At 43.1% G+C, this 17566-nt stretch overlaps 1 protein-coding gene across 4 annotated transcripts in view; it reads left to right on the top strand.

Moving 5' to 3' along the window:
• OSBPL10 (oxysterol binding protein like 10) overlaps positions 1-17566 on the top strand; it is a 332750-nt gene that overhangs the window by 98091 nt on the left and 217093 nt on the right. For all 4 annotated transcript variants that reach the window (XM_054246920.2, XM_002759684.7, XM_078354487.1 and 1 more), the window contains 2 exons: positions 4879-5054; positions 8183-8262. In XM_054246920.2, the coding sequence (XP_054102895.2) occupies positions 4879-5054; positions 8183-8262 (256 nt within the window). The remainder of the gene's footprint in view (positions 1-4878; positions 5055-8182; positions 8263-17566) is intronic.

The following is a 17566-nucleotide window of genomic DNA, read 5'->3' as shown; positions in this document are numbered from 1 at the left end:
AAAGTGCTCAAGATTTTATCTAACAATTTCACTTGGTTTAATGAAGCCTGATCCGGAAATATGGTTAACTTTTTCATTTGGAATGAAAGCTGTGACTTTCAGATATAGCTGCGGGCTCCTAACCGCAGTAGCTGACAAAGGCATGACCCTGTGGGAAACCAAATTTAATTTCTTTCCTACCGGAGAATGTGAGCCACAGGAATTGTTCTTCCTGCTCTACGGGCAGTGCGTACCTACATGTGATATAAGCTGACGTAACTGTCAGAGTTCATGCTGAAAGAACACTTTGTTTAGTCTGTTGCTATCTGTAATCAGATGATATCCCATCAGTCCCCTCCAAATATGATACAAATGTTAACTGTCTTTAGGAGAGGAGGAAATTATTGATAACTCTTTAGTACACACGATTCACACCTATGCATTCACATTTAAACTATTTTAGAAAACGGTGGAAGCGTGTTCTTTTTTTCCATCTGAAGCAGAAAGTTAGAGTTGTCCGTTTGAAGTAGGCAATGTGAAAAATCATTAATGTGTCCCTATATCCTGTATAATGTGACATCGGTTGGTTGGTCTGTCATCCTTACTGGAAAAAATAAAACTGCACTCAATTCATTTCTTTGTACCAGCTCCTGAATAATGTCCTCTTCAAATATATAGTAACTTGTTTGAACAGGAACATTGGGAAAGCTGGCGAGCTGGCAGTTCTCTGTGGGTAAGATGATAGGCGTGGTAAGGAGAGAGAGGCTAAGCCTTTGCTTTATTCCAGTCGAAGTGTAGAGTGGATGGGGAAACTGAGGGCAAGTTACTTTGCCTTTTCATTGAAAGTTTCTCCCCTTTTCTATTTCCCTGTGTGTATGAGTAGTAGGCAGCCTGGCGCGGTGGCTCACACCTGTAATCCTAGCACTTTGGGAGGCCGAGGTAGGCAGATCACCTGAGGTTACGAGTTCAAGACCAGCCTGGCCAACATGGTGAAACCCCATCTCTACTAAAAGTATAAAAAATTAGCCGGGTGTGGTGACAGGTGCCTATAATCTTAGCTGCTTGGGAGGCTGAGACAGGAGAGTCATTTGAACCTAGGAGGCGGAGGTTGTAGTAAGCCAGTGTCACACCATTGCAGTGCAGCCTGGGCTACAGAGCAAGACTCTGTCTAAAAAAAAAAAAAAAAAAAAAAAAGAGTGGCATGTTTATCAAAGGGGATACTGCATCTTTGTCTGCAGATGTGTGTGTAGCGGGCACGCACGACACAGTGTGCTGTAGTGTGAGCCTACCTCGTCTCCTTCCTCAGCTTGAAAGGATGATGATGGTTCATGTCTGGATATGCCATGAGCATTGTCTGCACAGCTGCACTCAAAATGACATTAAATATAGGTCAAGTGGAAGATACTCCTTAAGAGAAGGCCAAGTCAGCACTTAAATAATTTGACCATTGGTGCTCAGAAGTTACCCTGGTTTTTCTCTCATTGAGGGAGTTTGGTTTTTGCCCCACATTAAACAGTTGGAGCAAATTTCAAGTAGAAGGATGTGAACATAGAGATAAAAAGGGTTTTTTTTGGTGTCTTTGTTAATGTAAGGCTAGCAGCTGCTTGGCCGGGCACGGTGGCTCAAGCCCGTAATCCCAGCACTTTGGGAGGCTGAGGCGGGTGGATCATGAGGTCAAGAGATCGAGACCATCCTGGTCAACATGGTGAAACCCCGTCTCTACTAAAAATACAAAAAATTAGCTGGACATGGTGGCGCGTGCCTGTAATCCCAGCTGCTCAGGAGGCTGAGGCAGGAGAATTGCCTGAACCCAGGAGGCGGAGGTTATGGTGAGCCGAGATTGTGCCATTGCACTCCAGCCTGGATAACAAGAGCGAAACTCTGTCTCAAAAAAAAAAAAAAAAGCAGATCTTGATCCCCATAGCCTAAACTTTTTTTTCTTATTAATACAGTGGTCTGATGTGTGTGTTGCTCAGCCGGTGATACTCTTCCAGGTGGTGATTCAGGGACCCAGGCTCTCCGGAGTTGTGCTGCAGGTTGTCTCCATTCCAGTGTGTGTGTGCGTGCATGCGTGTGTGCACACCGGCTCACATTCTATTAGCTAAGCTCAGAGCCACGCCCTAAGTGCAGGGAAAGCTGAGAAGTATGGTCTGCATGTGACTTCTCTGGAAGAGATTATGCCAGTGATTTTTACACTTCACCCGCATCAGATTACCTGGAAGCTTGTTAAAACACAGCTTCCCGGCTCCTCCCCCAGGGGTTTCTGATTCAGCAGGGCTTGGGTTAGGCTCAAGATTTCCCGTTTCCAACAAGATCCCAGGCGGCGTTGTTACTGCCGGCTTGGGGAATCACACTTTGAATAGCCTTGGTTCTGACACATTTTTGCGTCTTCATTTATTCACGCTGTTCATGAGAACCAGAAATAGCTTTGTTTTAGAATGACTTGAGAGGTAAGAGGGAAGAATAGTAAAGTAGATAGTAGTCTTGGCCAGGCCATCTGAAATGTTAAAAATAATTCTAAGAGGATGATTTCTTAGAGGAGCTGGAGGTTTGGAGGACTGCGACCTGGGCAGTCATGTGCTCATGAGATGGCTGCGCCTTGCTCCCTGGCAGGAGCCATCAGAAGGGACCTCTGTTGCCAGGTAAGGGAGCTTTCAGCTTCGTTATCTCTCTTGGAGCAGGGAGGTTTAGAGAATGAAGTATGTAAGTAGGTCCCAGAGAAGTGACATGGAGAAGTGACAACGAAGGACTTGAGTGAGAATCGAGGGGTTTGCACTTCCCGGGGTAGACCCAAGCCTGGACTTTGGACACAGAAAAGTTGGACCTGGATTTTTAATTTCTTCAAGTCTCAGGATACTTGTCACGTGGGGATAACATCTAGTCTGTTAAGTTATTGTGAGAATCAGCGAGGTTAGAGATTCGTAAACTTTCCTGGTTGGTGGTGCTTCTAGGTTAAAATAAACATCTAACATATTTTTTAAGTGGTTTGTTCCAAGCAACCTCATACATATGTCTAAACAAATCAGTAGCTATTTGAAAAAATAATACATATCAATTGAAAATAAAATTTTAGTTTCTTAAATAATCGCAGTTACTTACTAATGTGTGTACCTGTCGCTACTACACAGCTTCTCAAACCTTGGAACTGTACCGGACATGGCTGTTCTCTTTTCCTGTTCTTTGTCGATGTCTTTTTAATCACAGCACCTGCTGAAACTTTTTGCAAAAATATGATGGCATCAAAAAGAATGCAATAGTGAAAGGCAGTATTAAAACGGAAAGCTCCCTGAGTTAGTAGTACAGACGGTATCTGACCTATGTTGAATTTTCCATGTGTCCCTCAAAAAATGTAGAAGAGATTGCATTGCCTCTATCAGTTCACTGTATGACCCGGGTGCTTTGATGTGTGGATGGAGAAATGCGGGATTTAGTAGGGTTTTCTTTTCTTTATTCATTCTTTTCACAAATGTTAACTGAGTAGCAGCGAAGTATCAGGCACAGTGCCTGGGTACTGTGGGGAGGAAAACATTTTCACCTCTACAGAGTGTGGTCTAGTGGGGAAACCAGACATTGAATCAGATAATCACACTAATGTAGACTTCCACTGGGGCCAGTGCCATGAGCGAGCATTTCAAGGTGCTATAAGAAAGAATATTTGACCTAGTCAAGGGAAGTTAACATGGCAAGAAAGGGTAGGAACCATATTCCAGGCAGGGGCAATAGCATTCTGCACAAGAGTTTTTCAAACTATCTATGGTGAAGGACCTGCTCCCCGCCTTCCGCCAATGGCACTGTTGTTGATTCTTGACTAGTATGTAGCTTGTGCAGACCATGTGTGTTTGACAATATCTCAGCTGTTGAGACTTGTCCGGCTGATCCATGCATTTGAATACTGAAACAAAGCCAAATGCAGGACATGTTTCCAAAGGCTGCAGTGGATGGGTAGCAGTTTGTAGACCATTAAAATGTGCAGACCACACTTTATAACTGCTCCAGACAGCAGAACAGCATGTGCAAAGGTCCTGTGGTCAGAGGCAGCTTGGTGATTATGAAGGAAGAGAGAAAGACTAGTGTCAGTGGAAGATGAAGTGAGAAGGTGGAAAAGTCAGCGGGCCTGGGCCTCAAGGCCACAATAAGAGTGTGAGGCTCAGATGAAGACATTTCCATCCTGGTGGAGAAGGGGAAGTTGTCTTGACTACCTCCTAGGTAATAGCTTGAGAAAATTAATAGGCCAGACATTTGGCTACGAAGATGCATTGTGTGATTTAGGCAAATGGCAGTTCTCTTCCTTTTACCATCGATGTAGAGTTCAGTGGCATTTCAGCCTCCCAGAGCAGGGAGGACCCTTGCCTTGGTGTGAATGGGCCTGCTGGAGGGTGTCCAGGTGGTCACAGAAGCACCTCCAGTTCCCTGACCGATGCTGCCAGGTGCTCAGGCTCCTTATGGTACCCATGCCACTGGCAGGAGGTTGGAAACCACGCTTGCTGCTGCTATCTGGGTGTGAAGCTACCTCTCCTGGAGGCCTTGTGAATTCCAGCTGTTCCAGTGAATTCATATGGAGCATGTTACAAGAGTCTGTGTTGCAGTCCTTCTGCCGGTCTCTGCCATTCTGAGGTTTAATGGTATCCATGGGTACCAGGTGAAGGGTGGGCATGGCACAAATTCTGAGTGGACCTGGCCCTTGCCCACAGTGCCCCATTATGAGCTTCATTCTGAATTAAGAATCGGGTGCTCTCTCCCTGCTCGGGCTGACTTCTGTGGGCATCTGGGAGGGAATTTTGGTTTCCAGCTTCATGCGTCTGGAGTCTCGATGTTGACTTCGGATCACTCTACTTTTCTGTCTTGCTGTGCAGAAGAGGGTAGGAGAGAAAAACGATGACCTGTGGTTTCTCCGTGCAGGTACTTCGTGCTGGATTTCGAGGCTGGCATCCTGCAGTATTTTGTGAATGAGCAAAGCAAACACCAGAAGCCACGCGGAGCCCTGTCTCTGTCTGGAGCCATAGTGTCCCTGAGCGACGAAGCTCCGCACATGCTGGTCGTGTACTCGGCTAACGGAGAGATGTTTAAACTGAGAGGTGTGTCCTTCTCCCGATCACTTTGCAGATGGGCCTCGTGGGCTATGTTTATTGTTGCCATGGCGATGGCGCTCTTGTTTTTTGATTTTTTGTTTTTTTAAATTACCGTTGACAGTTTGCTGTGTGGGGAGGACTCTGGTGACACACATTGCCCCTCTTATCCCTGGGGTGGGGAGATGGAGCTGACATTAGGAATGCCTCATCCAAATTAACTGAGGAATTAAGGACAAAGGAAAAGTGAGGGATTGCCAGAGAAGCACACTTTAGGACTTTGAAGATCTTGAGTATTAGCTCAATATGTTTTCTTTGACCTAAAGTGTGACCTTCACTCTAGTGCCCTGTGAGGGCTGTGCTGTGAGAGCTAAGCAGGCCCTCTAAAGGTCCTAGTGTCCTCCCCACAAAGTTTCTCTAGCACCATTTCTTAGTAAAGTGCCCCTTTATTTGAGTTTTATTCAATCCACCGTAGTAGAGCCAGGTGAGAAGCCAACTGGAATGGAGTAGGACCCTTTACCTGCCTCCTTCCCTTTTCTTTGCTCCTTCAAAATGGATATCTTTGCTTTAACAAAGAAAGAAAGAAAATAAATACCTGCCCAGCATCCTAGAAAGGAGGATGCCTTTCCAGGGAGTCCAGCATTCACCCTCAAGACACATTCGTCACACAGAAATGTCAGACTTGTAATAAAATTACAGTGTAATCTGATTGCTAGATCATTCCACCAGGATCTGTTATGGTTGCATTGCTGTGATTCTTCTGCCACTTCTCTTCTAATAAAAGAATGAAACAGCAAATCCAAATGCCCACATGTGCACGTGCACACACACACACACACACGGATATGCAGAGTCTATATGATTTATCAAGGCCTGAGAAAAGGTGGTATGTATTAAGTATTGAGAGGTGGTTGAAAATTCTGCCTTTTCAATGTAACATTTTCTTTTGACTAAGTAAGCTAAGTACGAAGAAACGGCTGCTTGCTGTCTGCACTTGACTGGTTGCCTCTGCAGAGACTGACTGAGGGACTAGATTCCTCACCTCGCAGCCCAGTTTTCACCATGCTACTGCCAAGCTTTACCACCCAAGAGATAGAATAAACTAATGTTTATTATCCACATACAAGTCATATTTCAGAATCTATAAAACAATCCAAAAACCTATGCAGTAAAAATGTCTATAGTTGACAAAAGTTTTTCAGGAATGTGATAAGATTCATGCTCTCTTTTGAGATTCATGCAGTGTGCATTCCAGCTGCCTAGATTTATGTGGTCCTTGGCTTCACTTTGCCATTTATTGCTTAATAAATTGTCAGTGCAGAAACAACAGCAGGCGAAAAGCTCAGTGGTACCTTCCACCCTGCTTATGGTTTATAAAATGACACAAACCCATGCAAAAGAAAAATCCAACTCATTTGATAGCTGAGCAGTTGAGCCATCTTATTTTGCCGTGGAATCATTAATATCCTTTGGATTATTAAACCCGAGGTTTTTTTAGAGAGCAATTTTAATAGCAAATATAGAGGTTTTATGATCTGCACAGAATAGTCGCCAGTGCTAAATTTAGCTAAAAAAGTCAAGGTACATTTCTGCGTGTATATGGCTTGTCCTTAGCCCATCCCACAAGGAACTGGCTGTTGGTGTCTCATTTTGCATCTTACCTGCACGTAGGAGGAGTTGGATCATGATGTCACGAGACGCACAGCTTTTGGGAATATTTTTGATGCGAAGCCTTGGCTAGTACTATCACAAACTGGCAGTTCTTCAAGTTTACTAAGGAAAAATACCCTAATTTCTGCAAAACCCTTTGTCTTTGGAAGTTCATTTCACCTGGAACTCTGTAAATCAGACTTGCGCAATAGGCCTTTCGACAGACAAATCATGTGGGATGTGGAGGGGCCGTCTTTATGCCTTAAGTGAGACTAAGCCAAAGAATTTCCCACTTGGTAACTCAAGATTTCTTCTCTTGAAAGTTTGAGCTGAAGTCAGGTTTTATGGACAAAATGACACGTAGTCCCAGTTTTTTATTTTTATTTATTTATTTATTTTTGAGGCAGAGTTTCACTCTTGTTACCCAGGCTGGAGTGCAATGGTGCGATCTCGGCTCACCGCAACCTCCGCCTCCTGGGTTCAAGCAATTCTCCTGCCTCAGCCTCCTGAGTAGCTGGGATTACAGGCACGTGCCACCATGCCCAGCTAATTTTTTGTATTTTTAGTAGAGACGGGGTTTCACCGTGTTGACCAGGATTGTCTCAATCTGTTGATCTCATGATCCACCCGCCTCGGCCTCCCAAAGTGCTGGGATTACAGGCGTGAGCCACCGAGTCCCAGTTTTTCAAACAGTTATGATTTCCAGGGAATCACTGTTTTCTGCTTTTCGTAGTCAACCTTTACAGCTAGTGTTATAATATTTATGCAGTTAGTTAGGTGGTTAAATTGATGATTTAGGTTTCATTAGAGCCTGTTATGTGTGCCCATGATATTTAAGAATAACTTTTTATATATATTATTTGAGAGATAGGGTATAGGTGGAAGAACATGGCTATACAATATGACTACTTGTACGTTAATGTCTCTGTGGGGGAAATTTGAGGCTCTCTAAGGCAGCGTTTGATATCTTCGTCTGTCCAATCGTGAATCTTTGAGAACACATATTAAAATGGTAATTCAACTGCATGCTTGTTTCGTAAATGCTAATAACACCACAGTACAGCTCTGACATGTAGCAAAGACCCTGAAAAAGTGCCCTTTGCTACTCATGTTAAGCTTCCCAAGGTTAGAGTCATTTGAAAATGAGCACGTGGTTCCTTCCCTGCTGCCTTTTAAAATAAGTATTATAGAAATGATTTTTTCAGAGGAGATTTAAAAAATGGCAAAATTATTCTTATAAAGAGTATTTCAGAATCCATTTTTCATATGGCTCAAGAGGATTTTCTGTGGAGATTCAGTGCAGTCTGTGTTTTGGTGTAAGTACATGCCGCTTGAGAACATGGTGATCTGCGCTCGCTGGCTCCCCCACCTTCTCTCTACCTTTCACTCCCCAGGTTCCCCACCCACTTAGGTGGGTGTAGAAATAAGTTGGATGTGTTTTGGAACGATCTCTGCAAGCATTTCTTTGTCTGTTTTCTCTATTTTAGCTGCTGATGCGAAAGAGAAACAGTTTTGGGTGACTCAGCTTCGAGCTTGTGCCAAATACCACATGGAAATGAATTCTAAGGTAAGTAACCATTAGAAAGGAAGGAGGCGTTCAAATAACCTGCGTGGCTTTCAGCCCCATTATTTGTTTCTATGGGGAAGGTGTTTTTCATGTTATTTTTAAAGTTACCCGCTGCAGTGGAATTCCTACTTGTCCTGCAGCACATACATTTAAAGCCAGGAGTAAAGTAGTAGAATGTTCTCGTAGGTAGAATACAAAGGCGCGCAGACACCGTAGGAACTGAATTTGGAAAGTCACTTTTGCATTCTGTTGTTAATTTAGGCAGCTGTTAGTTGGTCTGTTGAGACGCTCTAGTGGATGATTTCATTTTGGAGGCAGACTTGCCAGATTTACAGTTTGTGAACACCTGTAGCCATCACTGATCCTTAAATAAAACCTAGACCCCGAATCGCTTATGGACTTTGTAAGGAGCTTCTGCATTCCTAGTGTATAAAAATGTTCTCTGGTAATTTGGCATCCAAGCATGCTTTATTTCCTCCTGGGGATCTTCGGTTAGGTATGCAGGGTAGGAGGTGGGCATTTTCATGGATTACTGTGGAGGATTTGCAGTCATTATAATACAGGAAATAATTTCAAAATACATTTATCTAGGGCAATAAATATTTGTTAAAATTAATGTTCCATGGGGTATTCCTTTAGATCATTAGTTCAAATACAGTTTTTGTATCCAACGGCTATTTTCCCATGCATCTGGTAGAAAGATCCATAATTCAAACTTCTGATGATTCTGTATACTAGAGCCTGCCTGCTCTCTGGGTCAGGGTCATGTGAAATGTCTGTCTTAGATATACCTTGCTGTTCTGTCTCCAAATAGAAACTAAAATAATTTCTTCATAATGCTTTTTTTTTTTTAAAGAGACATCCCCTTTTTTTCTTGACTTGCTTATGATAGTGGCACTTACCTGTCCTGCCTTCCTTAACTTGCCCTAAGCTGAATCTTCAGGAACTGTAGGTATGGCCCTATTTCTAATGCATTTTCCTCCAACTGGCCTTCTTTATTTTCTAGGAATTATAGTAGGAGTTCTGGACATTTAATTGGCACTTTGTATGCACCTAGGCAGTGCAGTTAGTTAGTTTTTGTCTTTTTATATTTATCTTTTGACTTTTTATAAACCAGAACAGAAGAGGATAAAACCGAAAGGACTTATCCCCACCTATTGCCATATGTGCTCATTAGAGATAGTCGCTCTTAACCATTCTTGCTTATCTTTCTAGTAAATTTAGGTATGTGTTAGTATGTCTTGGTATGTGTATGTATATATATCTGTATATATACATCTTTTTTTACATAAATGGGGTCACATGCATACTAGTTTTGTTGTTGATATTGTTGTGGTTTTGAGACAGAGTTTCATTCTTGTCGCCCAGGCTGGAGTGCAATGGCATGATCTTGGTTCACTGCAACCTCTGCCTCCCAGGTTCAAGCGATTCTCCTACCTCAGCCTCCCGAGTAGCTGGGATTACAGGCATGTGCCACCATGCCCAGCTAATTTTGTATTTTTAGTAGAGATGGGGTTTCTCCATGTTGGTCATGCTGGTCTCGAACTCCTGACCTCAGGTGTTCTGCCTGCCTTGGCCTCCCAAAGTGCTGGGATTGCAGGTGTGAGCCACCAAGCCCAGCCTCTTTTTTTTTAAATAATACAGTTTTGAGATCTTTTTATGTTAGGCACATGGATTTACTTTTAGTTGCTCTTAACTGTTCTTGCATTTCTTTCTAGTAAATGTAGGCATGTGTTAGTATGTCTTGGTATGGGTATATGTATATATCTGTATATATACACATGCTTTTACACAAATGGGATCACATGCATACTGTTTTATCTTTTTTTTTTTTTATTAATATATTTTGAGATCTTTTTATATTAGGCACATGGATTTACTTTCATTCCTTTTTGTATGGCCAGATGGTGTTCTTAAGAATGGATGTCAGTGCTTTATTTAAGCCTCCTACCGATGGAAAGTTAGAGTTGCTTCCTTGTTGTTATTGTCACATATAATGCTGTAATACGTGACATCTTTGTGCATATATATTCTTTTTTTTTTTTTTTTTTCCTTGCGACGGAGTTTCGCTCTTGTTACTCAGGCTGGGGTGCAATGGCGCGATCTCGGCTCACTGCAACCTCCGCCTCCTGGGTTCAGGCAATTCTCCTGCCTCAGCCTCCTGAGTAGCTGGGATTACAGGCACGCGCCACCATGCCCAGCTAATTTTTGTATTTTTAGAAGAGACGGGGTTTCACCATGTTGACCAGGATGGTCTTGATCTCTTGACCTCGTGATCCACCCGCCTCGGCCTCCCAAAGCGCTGGGATTACAGGCGTGAGCCGCCGCGCCTGGCCACATATATATTCTTATACCTCTAGGTGTATAATCTACAGGATGAATTTATACCAGTGGAATTGCTGGATCATAGACTATGTCTTTGAAATTTTCATCGACGATGCTAAATTGTCTTGTAAAACAGTTGCCCTTATTTTTCCTTCCACTATTCTGTGTGAAAGGGTTTGTTTCCCCCTCTCATTAACTGGGTGTTGTTAACATTCAGGTTTTTATATTCTCACAGATCAAAAATGGATACCTCATTATGTTTAATTTCATGTCTACAATCATGACTGGGCCAAGTATGTCTTCAAATGTTTATTGGCTGTTTTTAAAAATAATACGGGTTGCCAATTTATACCCTTGTTTCTCTACTGAGCTCATTTTTTCTTCTTGATTTGCAGTAGCCATTTGTGGACAAAGGGCTTTTTTTCTTGCCTGTCATTTGTACTGTTGATTTTTTTTTCCAGTAGACAATTTGTATTTTGAATTTGAATAAAATTTTCGCTATGCGGAATATTTAAGTTTTTGTAGTCAAGTTCATGAATATTTTTATTTTTGGCTTTTGGTTTTGTATTATAGTTAGAAAGGGCGCCTCTGCTGCAAAATTATGAAAATATTCTTCACTGTTTTCAAGGAGTTTATAGGTTAGTTATCATATTTGAATCACTGATTCATTTGGAATGTATTTTGGGAGTGGGAATTGAGGTAGGGGAACCAACTTTAAGTACATTAATATTTCGATGAATCATTGTAGAGAAGAAAAATTGAAGGCATCTTAATGGTAGTAAAAAATAAAAAAAGAATTTGAAGACTCTTGGAAGCAGAATTCGATTTCCTGATGTATTCTCTGGTTAGCGTCGGGGATACTGACTCATCTGTTAATATTAGAATCAAGTTAAATAATAATTTAGAAATTTAGGCCTGGAGAATTCTTATTTGAGAACTGGAGATGAAAATGCTATTACCACTCATTTACATCCTAGCTAGCATGATCAACCAGGGAAGAATAATTCTAAAACTGTGAATAGACCTTATTATTCAGCTTTATCAAATTCAAGGCTGCTTAAGCAGAAGTTAAATAGTGAAAACAAAGATAGTTTCAACGTGAATATAAAGTTGGTGTCTAGTTAACTATAGTATGGCTGCTTAATTTGCATCATGGATTTTAGGAATATATGCCAAGCCCTCCTCTTCGCTATGTTTCTTCTTTATTCTCAGCAGATCAGATCCCTTCACAGTAGACTGTAGAGAATGCTTTCCCTAAGCTGCTTGGAATTTTACCTTTTAAAAACTCCTAATGCAGTCTGGGCATGGTGGCTCACGCCTGTAATCCCAGCACTTTGGGAGGCTGGGGCGGGTGGACTATGAGGTCAGGAGTTCAAGACCAGCCTGACCAATATGGTGAAACCCTGTCTCTACTAAAAATGCAAAAAAGTAGCCAGGCGTGGTGGCAGGTGCCTGTAATCCCAGCTACTCTGGAGACTGAGACAGGAGAATCACTTGAAACTGGAAGGTGGGGGTTGCAGTGAACCAAGATTGCACCACTGCACTCCAGCCTGGGTGACAGAGCAAGACTCCATCTCAAAAAAAGAAAAAAGCCATAAAACCGCTTATGTAAAATCGTGTTCAGGGTGGGGGAAAAATTATGTTCCCTGGAACAAATATTAGGCAGATAAGATGGTGCTATAATTCAAACTCGTTTTAGTAAGAATACCAGGATAGCCGGATTCATAGAACTCTAGAGCTGAAAAAGGCTTTAAGGAGGGCCCAGACAGTGGTTTCAAAACCTGGAGCTGCCTTAGTCACTACCTGATGAAGTTTTCCCCAGTCTGGAAGTGAAATGAGAAAAATAAGGAGAGAATTATTCCCATAGACAGCTTTATTAAAAATAAACGCTCTTCTTTTCAAAACTTATGTTACTTTGCTTTTGGATGTTTAAAATATTCTTCCTTTTCATGGTAGAAGATAAGAGAATATTGATTGCATTTTTTAAAAATTGAAGTTCATTGGAGTATAATTTGCATACAATAAAATTTACTCCTTTTAAGTGTAAAGTTCAGTGAGTTTTGACAAATGTGTAGAGTTGTGTAGTCACCACTGTACACATAATTCCACCTTGCCAGCAAGTTCCCTCCTTACCTGCTTTATGATCAAGCTCCTCTCTGACCCCTCAGCAACTGGCAACTGCTGATTGGTCTCCTATTTATAGTTTTGCTTTTTCTAGAATGTTCTATAAGTAGAATTGTATGGCTTTTCACATCAAACTTCTTTTACTTACAAAAAATTTTTGAGGCTGGGTGTGGTGACTCACACCCTGTAATTCTAGCCCTTTGGGAGGCTGAGGCAGGCAGATTGCTTGAGTCTGGGAGCTCAAGACCAGCCTGGGCAACATGGCTAAACCCTGTTTCCAAAAAAATTAGCTGGGCATGGTGGCATACATCTGTAGCCCCAGCTTCTCAGGTGGCTGAGGTGGGAGGATTGCTTGAGCCCAGGAGACAAAGGTTGCAGCAAACGGAGATTGCAACACTGTACTCCAGTCTGGGTGACAGAGCAAGACAGTGTTTCAAAAAAAAAAAAAGCAGCTTTGAATTTCATCCATGCTGTTGTGTGTAGCAGTAGTTGATTCTGTCTTTACGTTTTAGCTATTTTAGCAGAAGCACGGTACTTTTTGTTCTTAATATTCTTAGTTGCAAAAATCAAAAGTGTGAATAACCCTCAGTCAATTCCCAGACTTAAAAAAGCAAAAACATGTATTGGCCTTTGAAATCCAGAGGTCTGGCTCTCTCACCCAGCCTCCACTGGTTTATACACAAGGAAGCCCCAACCAGGAGGCTGTGTTGCTAGGACGGGAACCTGGGTCTCCTGATCTCTTGTTCTTGCTCTGACTCTAGCCTCACGGATGTTAGTTAGGGCTACCATATTCTTCCCTCTGTGGGTGGTGGGGCCCCTTCTAGGACAGTTTCTGATTTTGGATGGACAGAAACTGACAAACAACTGACAAAACCCCCCCTTTTCTCCATATCACATAGATTGATCCTGTGGCTTCCAGTGTTATTTGAGGTGGAGTCACCGGGGTATGGGATTGGTCTGCTAGGAAGAATAGAACACATACTTCCCCTGAAAGCACAAACAAGAAAATGAAACTTCCAGTCTTGAGTGCATTATAAAAATTAAAGCAGCATTGATGGGGAAAGTGTTAAGAAAGAGCCATTAAGATCTTTTTTTCTTTTGGAGGTGGAGTCTTGCTCTTGTCACCCAGGCTGGAGTACAGTGGTGTGATGGCAGCTAATTACAACCTCCGCTTCCCAGGTTCAAGCTATTTTCCTGCCTCAGCCTCCTGAGTAGCTGGGATTACAGTCACCCACCACCACAACCAGCTAATTTTTGTACTTTTAGTAGAGATGGGGTTTCATCATGTTGGCCAGGCTGGTCTCGAACTCCTGACCTTGTGATCTGCCCGCCTTGGCCTCCCTAAGTGCTGGGATTACAAGTGTGAGCCACCGCGCCCAGTCTATTTCCATTTTTATAAATTAGAAAATGGAGGCCAATTAAACCTAAATGACAGGCCGAAAGTCACACAGCTGTTAGGTTACTAAGCTGGGACAAAAGCCCAAATTGCTTAGCACGCTCCTTCCCCTCTACATCTCCCATCCTAGTTTATTGGCTTAATTTGAATAGAAAGGTTCACCCCACCCCCCTGAACCCCCCATTTTCTTACATTGCAGAGGAAACAGTTCTGGAATAGGATGTCTGTAGTCTTCATGTAATCAAAGGAATCTTTCTTCAGTCTTCTAAATTGATTCTGATTCTGTGGTTTTCTTTAAGTGATATTATTTAAAATTCTATCAGCCTTTTGCACTAATTTTTGGGGAATGTAAGCTTATTATACAAGGTGAGCATTTTGGGGAGATTCCTGTAAACCTTGAATGAACAGTGTCTTCTGATTAATTATGTCCATCTTCCAATTCATGACACTCTGGTTTAGATGTGATATTGTGGGATTCAGAGTGAGAAGACCTGTTTAAACCCTTGCTCTGCCAGTGCTGTGTTGAACATACCTGCTTTGGTCATTTTTGTTCCTCTGAACCTCTGTGTCCTCGTCTTTGAAGTGATAGTATCTGTCTCATAAGGTTGCCATATAGCTCAAGCAAGACAGTGCAAGTGAAAGCCATTTGCTGATGTGAAGCAGTCCTCGGGGCTGGAGGCCCAGTAGCACGTGCCGATTTTCAGTACGGCCGCTGCTTGCAAGCTCCAGACTCTCGGCCGCCCTTTGTGCTTTGACAAATCCCTCAAGGAAAACAACTTTGCTTTTTAAATCCATTTGTGGTCATGTGTTTATTGGTCTGTTTTTAGACAGGCCCTATTATTTTCAAGTGACCACATCAAAGAATATAGGGTCATTCAAAATCAACAAAAGTCCATATTTGGGAGTGGGGAGAGGAAGACATTTATGAATGGTGCTGTTTTCGAGTTACTTTTGACGTTTGTGAAAAGTGGGATAAAAAGGACAAAAGTCAAGTGATTAGGGAACATTTAAAAGACATTCATACATGAACATTTTAGTTTCATTTTTTTCTGAATGAGAATTTTTTTTTTTTTTTGAGATGGAGTGTGGCTCTGGTCGCCCAGGCTGGAGTGCAATGCGTGATCTTGGCTCAGTGCAACCTCTGCCTCCTGGGTTCAAGTCCTCAGCCTCAGCCTCCCGAGTAGCTGGGATTACAGGCCACCACGCCTGCCTAATTTTGTATTTTCAGTAGAGATGGGGTTTGTCCATGTTGGTCAGGCTGGTCTCGAACTTCTGACCTCAGGTGCTTGGCCCACCTCGGCCTCCCAGAGTGTTGAGATTACAGGCATGGGCCACTGTGCCCGGCCTGACTGAGAAAAATTTTAAAGGTCAAACTCGATGGAAACTTACAATATTTTCAGCAGTTTTTGGATTTTTTTTTTCTGGAGATGGAAGGTGGATTCATTTGTGGAGATGACTTGTATCTGAAGTGTAATAATGGTTCATGAGTCTTCTGTGATGCTAATTGGGCTTTAGTATCTTCTCCCCTGACCTTTCAGCCCTAAAGGATAAGTGTGTGACAGACAGTGATGCTTATGTCACTTGCTCACGCAGATGTGGTGCTTCAAAACCTGAGGCATTTGGGGGTTGCCTTTTTGCTTCAGGTGGCTGCTTTCTGACCGGCATTCCCCATCCTCACTGCACATGTGTTCTGAGTGCCAGTTCACTGCTGACACCTTGCAAAGGTCTTTTTTTCTGTAACAGAAGTAGCATTATCTTTTACAATTACGAATATTACCTGTACGCCATATAAAACATTCTGAAGATAGGGAAGTATTTTAAGTCGCTCCAGACCTCACCCCCAGACATAATCTGATGCTACCATTTGGGTGTGCGTCTTACAGGCACTTTTTAATGTGGGTAGATGCAGAGACACACATGACCCCATTTGGAGGTCCATCCTTCCCGTCGTTCTTTTCTGTACATTCATATGCACGGAGCTTGTCCACATTTTGTTTCATGGGCCACTTACATCTCCCTGAGGAGGGACTGTGAAGACCAGGCTTTGGCCATAGACCTATTCTGTGCTTGGGCTGTTGTATTTTTAAAGTGACTGTGACCAAGTGTTTGTTTGGGTGCCTATTTCTTAGAACATTTCTGGGATCCTCTTGTGTTTTATCTTCCTACCAGTCAGCCACTTGCCCTTCCTTCTGGATCATTTCTGATCCCTTGTTCCATGTCCCCTCCCTCCCCTCCTCTCTCCCCTCTTCCCCCTCACCTCTCCCCTTCCTCTTCCCCTCCTCTCCCTTCCCCTCTCCCCCTCCTCCCTTCCCCTCCCCTCCCTTCCTCCTCCCCCTCTCCTGCCTTCCTCTCTCCTCCCCTCCCCCTCCCACCTCCCCTCCCCTCCCCTCCCTACTCCCACCTCCTCCCTCTCCTCACTTCCCCTCCCCTCCCCTCTCCTCCCCTCTGCTCTCCTTCCTTCCTTCCTTCCTTCCTTCCTTCCTTCCTTCCTTCCTTCCTTCCTTCCTCCCTCCCTCCCTCCCTCCCTCCCTTCCCCCCTTCCCCCCTTCCCCCCTTCCACCCTTCCCCCCTTTCCCCTTTTCCCCTTCCCCTTCCCCTATCCTAAGATCGCACCACTGCCCAGGCTGGAATGCAGTGGTATGATCTTGGCTCACTGCAGCCTTCGCCTCCTAGGTTCAAGCAATTCTCCTGCCTCAGCCTCCTGAGTAGCTGGGATACATTTGTGTACCCCCATGCCTGGCTAATTTTTTGTATTTTAGTAGAGATGGGGTTTCACCATGTTGATCAGGCTGGTCTCAAACTCCTGACACTCTCCTCGGCTTTCCAAAGTGCTGGGGTTACAGGCAAGAGCCACTGAGTCCAGCCTGTGTCCTGTTCTTAATTAGCTCCAAGTGGGAAGCTGAGAAAATAAAAGGAAGTGTTTCCTGGTATTTTATATCCCCGACAGTATGGAAAGCACAGCAACTTTATTTTCCATCTATGGATAAATTAGGCAAGAAAATGTAGATATTTGGGGAATCTGAAATAGTTGACAATACTCATTGCATTAGAAATCCTTTCCCTGAGCTTACAGGATCCTAGGCCTGACTCTCTCCTGGCGCTTACTACAGGGGGCCTCATGATCTGGTTTCCTGTCTGCTGCACCTGACCCTGTGCTCACAGAGAGCAAACAGTCATGGCCACACTGAGGATGGCAATAGGTCCCTGTGAATCTTCATCTGTGTAAAGAGTTTGAAGACACAGTGACTAGATTGGCATACGGTTAGGGCTCATTATCCTTGCTAGGTAATTCTAAATTAAAATGCAAATTTTAGGATAAAGTCTTATGCAAATTTGGTCATGGCGGAATGTGATTATCTAATGCAGGATTTTAAGTTCATTATAGGTCATGGGCATCTTGAATGAACAGCAAAAGCTACTGAGTTTTGAGGAGTGTCACTATTGATATGCATGCTGGAA

Source organism: Callithrix jacchus, chromosome 17 (assembly GCF_049354715.1).
Source record: "Callithrix jacchus isolate 240 chromosome 17, calJac240_pri, whole genome shotgun sequence".
NCBI classification, from domain to species: Eukaryota; Metazoa; Chordata; class Mammalia; order Primates; family Cebidae; genus Callithrix; species Callithrix jacchus.
Note: the sequence above shows the minus strand (reverse complement) of the source record. Positions and strands in the feature narration are given on the sequence as shown.